Source organism: Microchirus variegatus (genome assembly GCF_963457635.1).
Source record: "Microchirus variegatus genome assembly, chromosome: 10".
Classification (NCBI taxonomy): Eukaryota; Metazoa; Chordata; class Actinopteri; order Pleuronectiformes; family Soleidae; genus Microchirus; species Microchirus variegatus.
In genome coordinates, this window is record NC_139811.1 from 10,776,722 (window position 1) to 10,785,124 (window position 8,403).

Consider the following 8,403-nt stretch of genomic DNA (forward strand, 5'->3'; position numbering starts at 1 on the left):
ATGTGTGTAACTCCGCAACACCACGAGGAGTTTATACACATCTACTTTATCCTCTTTCATATCGACAGTAAGGCATTAGAACTGGTTTGACGGGATAATACTTTTCTCTCTACTATAACCAGTCTTCACTCTGCTTCTTTTCATATAGCACAGTGAGTAAAAGTTCAGCGATTAATAAAAGATGAGTGGAGGAAGAACGATTGAAAAAAAACAAAAAACCCAGCAGTTACCATTTCTTGATTTCTCATGTAAGTCTGTGGTATCGTGAACACATGACACTCTGTAGCAGAAGTACCTTTTTTTGGAGTGAACCCTGTACACAAGAGAACTAACCATGCACTTACACACACACAGACTTGTAGTGAATTAATTTGGCATTAATAATCCGACAAAACCACCCCCCAAAAAAAGAACCTTTTCAATAGAAAACTCAATAGGTAATTTACGGTTTGGTCATTTGTTTAATAAATCAGTGAACAGACGTGTGCAAAGTATTTTTTATGAATCATTGCGTACATTGGAATTCAAAGTTATTTTTAAAAAGCGTTACAAGTCTCTCAAATTACAATTAAATGATAATGTGATGCATTTATGTATGGTGCCCTGTATTTACGAGAACAATCATCAAACCATCTCATCCTATTCACATCTGCGACTGCTTCAATTGAAACATGATGCGACTGAGTATTAACTTCCCCAAATACCATGTAGTAATTGAGGAAGAGTATTTATTTCTTGTTAAAAGAAAATAAAGTAACATGTAAATGAAGCAGAAGGAGCACAGCACACAGGTCCCTCTCTACCTGAGTTTACACATGAATAAGAACACAATCGACAAGAAATTCCACAAGTGTCGGTGCAACGTAATGTTGATATATTGTACTCCTCCTTATGTTATGTTGCTTACCTATTATTAAATGAGCACTGTAGGTCATGTTGAGTCAAACCAATGATCACTATTTTACTGCTGTAATCCTCACGCTCATGCAAACTTGTATTAATCCACAGTTGAACTGTTTACTGTTGTTATAGTAAAGAAATTGCCTACCAGTTTTCAGAGGTTTACATGATGAGGAATGACTTGCATTTCAGGAATAAATATTCAAAATAGTGCTCTCTTTTTTTTTTTCAAAACCAGCTCATTTAAGTCTGTATTTGTGATGAATTGCAGTGTCATTGATACTGACCGGCTTTGATAAACATGTTCATTTCACTTGTGTGTTTCACTCTTGTCCTGCTGCTCAGTCACACTGTTGGAACAGTAGTCCTGGATACCTGAGGGAGCAAAGAAGAGTGGAATGGGGATGAAGTGGCACTTTGACGGAAGACTTACAAAGAACATGTACCTGCGTTTCAAATAGTCACTGTGAAATCTCGTCTTGTTAAACAAACCACATTTGAATCGTCAACTTTAATCCCATGTTTTAATTTCGATATAAACCTCTTTCTTCCGCTTAATTTGACAAGTTCCCATTTGTCGAGTTATCACTTCTCCTTTCATTTTGGAATTGGGCATCAAGTAAACCATCGTGTCATCAAAAACTAGGGGAATTCGATAGAAATGTATCCATGTCCGACTTCCTATTAAAATCCACAACTGTCTCGAGTATGGTACGTGTGTGCCGATTCCTGTGAACACTCACTTTGCACAATTGTCTGGTAAACTTTAGCAGCAGGAGAGTCGGGTACTTCGTCGAGGAAAGACTTTCCCTCGTCACAGCTTCGAGCTATCCTCGGGTCTAAAGGTACCTTTCCGAGGAGGGGTAGATTTAGATCTGCACACATTTTCTCAGCACCTCCGCTGGACGGAGGGAAGATTTGTGATGTGTTCTGCGAAAGAGAACAAAACAAAACTTTGAAACGATTCTCGCACCTCAAGTTGATTAACAAAAGGAACTGAGCCGATTCATATACGTGTGTGTCAGGCGTGTGAATCTGACCTTGCATTTAGGACAGACGAAGCCACTCATGTTCTCCACCACTCCAATGATTGGCAGCTTGACCTTCTGGCAAAATCTGATCTCCTTTCTGACATCCTGCAACGACACTTCCTAGAGAGGGAAACAGGCGCAGGCAAGAGGGAGAAGATGAGCACAACAGAAGACAGAAGAGAAAGATTTATTTTGATAATTTCCCTTCCTCCATGACAGTTATCAGTGGTCCCGAGAGGAAAGCTGTGTTTGAATGTGCCACAATGTTTAAGTAGGACTGAAGTTTAGTTGGCCAGTCAGTACAAACAGACTGGCGAGGTGGTTTGTTTTGGTTAAGTGAAAGTCAAAAGAATGAGGAAGTGATTTTTCCTGCTGTCTGATGATACCAGTTGTGACCTAACTTAGGCATCAGGAAACAAAATGCCAAAACAAAAAACAAGAATGCAGCCTCTGTGTGACACAGTGTGGAGGGAATGGATGTGATTAAAACAAAGGAGTGAACAGACTTCAAACATGGAGTACAGTGAGCTGTTTAATTACCTCACAAAATGGGAAATTTTACATTATTTGTGATGTCATTTGTTGACATTATTTCATGTATCCATGGAATTCACATATACCTTTTAACTTAATACATATATTCATACCAACTAGAGATAATACAGAAAATAACGTATATTTTAGCAGAAGACACCTGAAAATGTACAGGATTTATTTTAACTTTCTTTTGTAGTTTATCTTGGGGGTATTGCATATAATATTTTCGGTAACACTTTAGATTATGGAACACATATTCACCATTAACTAGGTGCTTACTAACATGCATACAGGCAGCATACTGGCCTTTATTAGTAATTATTAAGCACGTATTAACACCTTATGTAGGAATAATCTTAATTCATGTCGTAACAGTGGTAGAATAAGGTTATGTAGAATAGTTAATGGTGAATATGTGTTCCCTAATCTAATTTAACTATTTTCTTCTTTTCTGTATTGTATACATTTACCCCAATTCCCCACAAGGATTAATCAAGTATTCTGATTCTGATTTTATTACTTGAATTGAATTCAAATTCACATAGTGCCTTACAGTTGGAGAAGAAACCCTTTGGTCAGTGAGGCACAACTGTTGATGAGTTAATGATAAAATAGCATCACCTGTGATTGCTAATTGGTAAAACGTTTAGTGAAATAAAAGCATTCAGGGGAAACAGCTTTGCGATTAGAGTGCATTGCAGTTTGATGATTAGGTGAATCACCACAGCACATGTTTGCAAAAATGACTCTAATCTAGATCAGCGGTCGCTAACACAGAGGTAATGAGGTGCCTGCAGTGCAGTTATAAAAATAGCAATGACAAAACTGATGCAGCGCAGCTGTATGTGAAGTGAGACACAGTCAAAGGGACACGATGCTCTTTGTGAATAAAAAAAACGACAATAGATTTACTGCTAAGGAGTGAGGTCGACAGAGCTTGTTAACGTCGGCTGTGATTGCTGACTGAACGTGTTCACAGATGTGCATCAGAAAAAAGATTTGCGCCGCACTGCAAAGCGCTGAGGGGAATATAAACATTTTATGGATGTTTTAACGGCAGATGGAGATTTGATCCGACTGAGACAGATTGAGAGTGAGATAGACATTGATGATTTCCATATGACTAGGAACGTGAAGAAGAAAGAATGCCAAGTCATCTGCGTTTTCTAGGTTTTACTCGTCCATGTAGTCCGTCTATAGTGCTGCAACAGTGGAACCTTCCTGCAGCACTTTTAGTCATATAGTGAGGGTTTTTCGTTTTCCTGAAAGTGCAGTTTTGTTTTGTAAAAGTGTATTCTTCAAGACTTTAACAAGCCCCCTTGAAAAACATTGCTATATATGGGCATTAGTTGTCTTTGCCTGCTTTGTAGACATCAGTGCTTCAGTTTTAGATCCTTAGTTGCTCAGCTCGAGAGGAACCCCTTGTTTGTTACCACAATAATTATCAATTAACTGTTTTTTTAATGTCAGTTCTGCAAGTCATTAAAGGAGTTCATCATATTTCAAGGCTTTACACAAACTGGTAAGAAAGAATCCAAATGTATCTCGATTTACTTCTTGTTATTTTTGACACCCGTCTTATGTACGTCACCTCCCCAAAAATTACTTTCCTTTTGCCACCAACAACAGTTGACATGCGAGTGCATCTATTGGATAAGAGGAGGGGCTGGTGACAGCTGCAGCAGTGGAGAAGTGAGGGGTTTTCCGGCTGAGATGAGATCAACCTCCAACCACCTGAAACAACACTGTATAAAGACCTTCTCTTCTGTAATGATAATACTCCTATCATAAATTCTTCGCTTATGACTTTTAAAAAGACATTCCAATAAATGCTTAGCAGAGAAGGCTGCAAAAGCTGTAGTGGTGTGGTGGTAATGGTGTGTTCTGAGTAGTAAGTGTCAAATCCCCCCTCCAGCTCTCCTTTGTCGTCAGTTAATCTCGTTGTAGTTTTTACTGTCACTATGACTCACATAAAAACCACCAGCTACACGAGCCGCTCCAGGTGGTTGTTGGAAATCTCCACATCAAGCACAAGTGGTATTTACCGTTAAAAAAAAATTGGTAGAGAATTTAAATTTCCCTCTGCTCGTGCTCCAGAGGTTTTGTTTGAGCATGTGTGTGCGCGCATACCTGTGGTGTGGTAATGATGACGGCTCCGTCCACGTGCGTGGCGCTAAGATACTGGACAATTGACAGGTGCTCGTCAGAGGTGCCAGGGGGCGTGTCCACAATGAGGTAATCCAGCTCCCCCCAGTCCACGTCCCTCAAAAACTGCTTGATCATCCCTGACGGAGACGGAAATCACACGCGTTACAGCATGACACGCTGAACGAGAAGTTTAATCGCGCACGCAGACATACCATTCTTCTTGGGTCCTCTCCAGATCACCGCATCATCGGGGCTACTGAGCAGGAAGCCGATGGACATGACCGCTAAGTTGTCCTCCACATACTACAACACACACGCACACAAATGAAGACACAGTGTTTATGATATGGATGATAATTCTGAATTCAACACTGGAGTTTTTTTTGTTTTTTTTTAAAGCACACTTTGAAATTGACTCACCACTGGAGACCAGCCTGAGCCACTCTGATGAACCTACACACGAGAAAACAGATTACAGAGGAGCAGCGGAAAACACAAAACAATATTTTATACTATATACTTTATGTGTTGACAAAAACAGTCACTTTGCTTAACACAGACTATCCTCCATCCTTCAACACATTTGTAACATTAATTCATTACTATATGCAGTTCTACTGCAAATTTCAGTTCCGATATTTACTAACTTGTTCTCCCTCCAAGCCCATGATCCTTGGAATGGATGGACCACAGATATCTATGTCCAGCAGGGCAACCTAAAAACATAAAGACACAGATGTGATGATCAGTTTGGTAATCCTGTTCCAATGCCAACAGTGTGTGAAGATGGCGGCCTCTTCACATTCCTCAAAGTCTCCACCAGTGGACGACTAGTTTTGATATGTAATGTGTTTACAGTAATATGTAGTGACACAGTGTCAATGGCCACCTTGGCTGTGGTTTAATTAAAATAAAACCATGTTATGTCCACCCTGGTCACTTGCTGCACAATAATGTTGAACATTCACTTGGAAAACAGTTATATTTTCCATATCACAGTACTAATTACACTATTAAGTTTCACAGAAGAACATTAGAAACACCTCCAAAACATTATACATTAACTGAATCCTCCTTCTGCATTTAACCCATCCTTATCACACATCAGTAGTGAATACACAAAACAGACAGGGGAGCATTGAGCAGCACACATCTGCACCCAGTGAACAACAACAAATACTATTTCCACTTCCATTTTTACAAAGACACCCTAACTAAAGCAGCGGTGGTTACCTCCCACTGCACCGCCTACTTTAAAAATAGAGGTCCAGGTGCAGGCCTCACTGGACTCGCACACATACAGTGCTTCATTGACTTTCTCTCTTTCTTGCAAGAAATAACAAAACACCACTCTTGGTATTTTCCGACTACTATTCAGCAACAATTTCCATAACAGGTACCATGCTCTGGGGTACCTCAGCCCTTGACCCTCTTCCAAACCAGCAACCATCCAGTTACAAGTCCACAATGTGGCATCTGTATACACATCTGACACCCCGTCTGTGTCAGTCTCACAGTCTTGTCTTTTACAATGTCTCTTATTTCTTGTTTTATGACTGCCTTTTATTGTATTCCAACTATGTGCTTACTTTCGGTATGCCTCCTTCTAAGATTTTATGTTTTAATGCTGGTGAGCCGACGGCAAGCTTCCCCCTTGGTGAATAAATAAATAAATAAAAAGTTCTATTCTATGCTATCTTTCAAATATGAGTGTGCAATCAAATTAAAAACAAATGCATTATTCAATCATAGTTTAACTTTATCAAAATTAATGTGATTTTGAAGTCCTCCACAATACTTGACGACCTGAACCTCTGACTTTAAACATTTTAAAGTTCGAGTTTCAAAAAGTCTCAGACAGCCTCGTTTTGCCAAATATGAAAATTAAAATATTACCTCCTTCGTGCTGTCTCCTGCCAGGGCGTGAGCCAGGTGAGCACTAAACGTGCTCTTCCCCACGCCTCCTTTTCCGGACAAAACAAGGATCTTGTGTTTGACTGTCGCCAGCTTTGCCCCTATTTCTGCTATGGCTGAGAGAGAAGTGGAAGGATGTTGAGGTTTTAAAGAGCAGCATGACATTCTCAAATTAGACAGTAATTCATTTCACTTATCTTTTTTGGGTACAGAGTTCAAAATTTGTTTCTGATACAATGTTTTAGCCAATTGCTGAACAGACATTCATTTACATTTAAAAAGTACAAAATACAGCTTGAAGTCTGCTACTAATCCCCTATGATTTTGATAATATATCTAGCTCTTAATACATAGTACTTTGCAAAAGTCGTGGGAGTCACATCCATAAAATACAGGAGACAGTTTGCTAATATATAAGAATAACTTTCAGTCACATAATCCCAATGCAAATGTCAATTATCACAGCATATACACAACAAAGCTGGTGGTGCCCCGATACTTTTGCACAGTACTTTACAACAAATAACCATAATATCAAGATGTCATAACAGCCATACCAGGGTCAGGAGCCTTGGTGGCTCCAGATGCACACAGCGTCTGGTTGGGGCAGCCCTGACATGTCGATGACTTTCCTGCTTGCTCACTTGCTGTACCTGGACAATCTAAAATGATTTCAAAACCAAAACAGTACAGTTAGTGTGTGTTCAAATACGTTTTTAAGTACACTGAAATACATGGAACAGGACTCTTTCAGGACTGAAAGTGTAGCCATCAAAACTCCTATAACTTTGGTTTGAAATTAAAAATGTATTAATTAATCAAAACTGATTACTCAAGGAAATCGTTGGAGAATAGTCACCATTCACACTGACGCTGGACCATGTAATGACTCAGCACAATATTAAGCGACATTGTGGCATTAAGGACGACATGTTATCTGCAGTAACATTTATCCTATGGCATTTATTTGACGTAATTAACGCTTTATGGCGCTTCATTATTCCGTTTTAACACAAAATAACTCATCCCTTCAAGTCGGGCTGTGGATATTATCAGTGATGAAACATAACAGGTACACTATAACTGCGACAGACAAGCACATTGTTAAACAAAACGCATTGGGGGCAGTAAAACACAATTCACCGAACATCTAAACGAATTCTAAAATATTGAAATCACCCACAAAACTTAACTTTAATACAACTTACGTTCTGGAACATTATTTAGCACCTCTGCCATGTTTACGCCATATGCGTCCGACTGTCAAAGTCGTCCCCCTTAAATGGTTCCGCATAGGCGCAACATTCCAACTTCAGTGCCGTCTAGTTTATTTGCGCCTCTGGCATAAAATGTGATGCGACACATTCGGAAACTGTACAACAGCTTTTCTGACATTATTCGCATACACATGCTTTTGGCAAGAATTTGCACTGTTGTGGGAAGATTTTTAGAAATCAGAGAGAGAGAAAAGAGAAATTATTCTTCATTATGGATCTACTGATTTTACGCTATAGGCAATCCCTGAGATGACATGCTCAAGGAAAGGGGAACATATAGCTGTTTATAATATGTGGGAATAAACCATATTAAAGTAAAACAAAGATGGTCAATATTATGAAACAACGACTACTACATTTTAAGACAGTTGGTTGAGTTATTGCTCCAGTCTACAACATGTAGTGCCTGACTGTGCCCACTAGGGGGTAATGTTGATTCAATTATGCCAGACAAAAAAAAAATAACAGTTACTTTTGAACACACAGGAAAAGACAATGACAGAAAAATGACAATATACATATATATATTCTGACCAATCATGCATTAATATTGACATGTTTGTATACAAATAACATCCAAGGAAGTGAAAAACCCA

The 8,403-nt window shown here is 39.1% G+C and overlaps 1 protein-coding gene across 1 annotated transcript; it reads right to left on the reverse strand.

Moving 5' to 3' along the window:
* Window positions 1-639: 639 nt before the first annotated feature.
* On the reverse strand, window positions 640-7,789 carry nubp1 (nucleotide binding protein 1 (MinD homolog, E. coli)). The gene is made up of 10 exons (XM_083896593.1): window positions 7,739-7,789; window positions 7,088-7,192; window positions 6,513-6,646; window positions 5,264-5,332; window positions 5,037-5,069; window positions 4,829-4,919; window positions 4,599-4,753; window positions 1,941-2,051; window positions 1,644-1,830; window positions 640-1,275 (listed from the first exon to the last, which is right to left on the reverse strand). Exons 1-10 carry the CDS (start codon window positions 7,767-7,769, stop codon window positions 1,211-1,213), a joined length of 981 nt encoding a protein of 326 aa, XP_083752719.1. The 5' UTR covers window positions 7,770-7,789; the 3' UTR covers window positions 640-1,210.
* Between the last annotated feature and the right edge of the window lie 614 nt (window positions 7,790-8,403).

Coding starts and splice junctions, on each gene's coding strand:
- nubp1 (XM_083896593.1), bottom strand. CDS start 7,769: ATGGCAGAGGTGCTAAATAATGTTCCAGAAC. Junction 5,333..6,512: donor CAGGAGACAGCACGAAGGAG/GTAATATTTTAA, acceptor TTATGTTTTTAG/GTTGCCCTGCTGGACATAGA. Junction 1,276..1,643: donor TTACCAGACAATTGTGCAAA/GTGAGTGTTCAC, acceptor TTGCTCCCTCAG/GTATCCAGGACTACTGTTCC.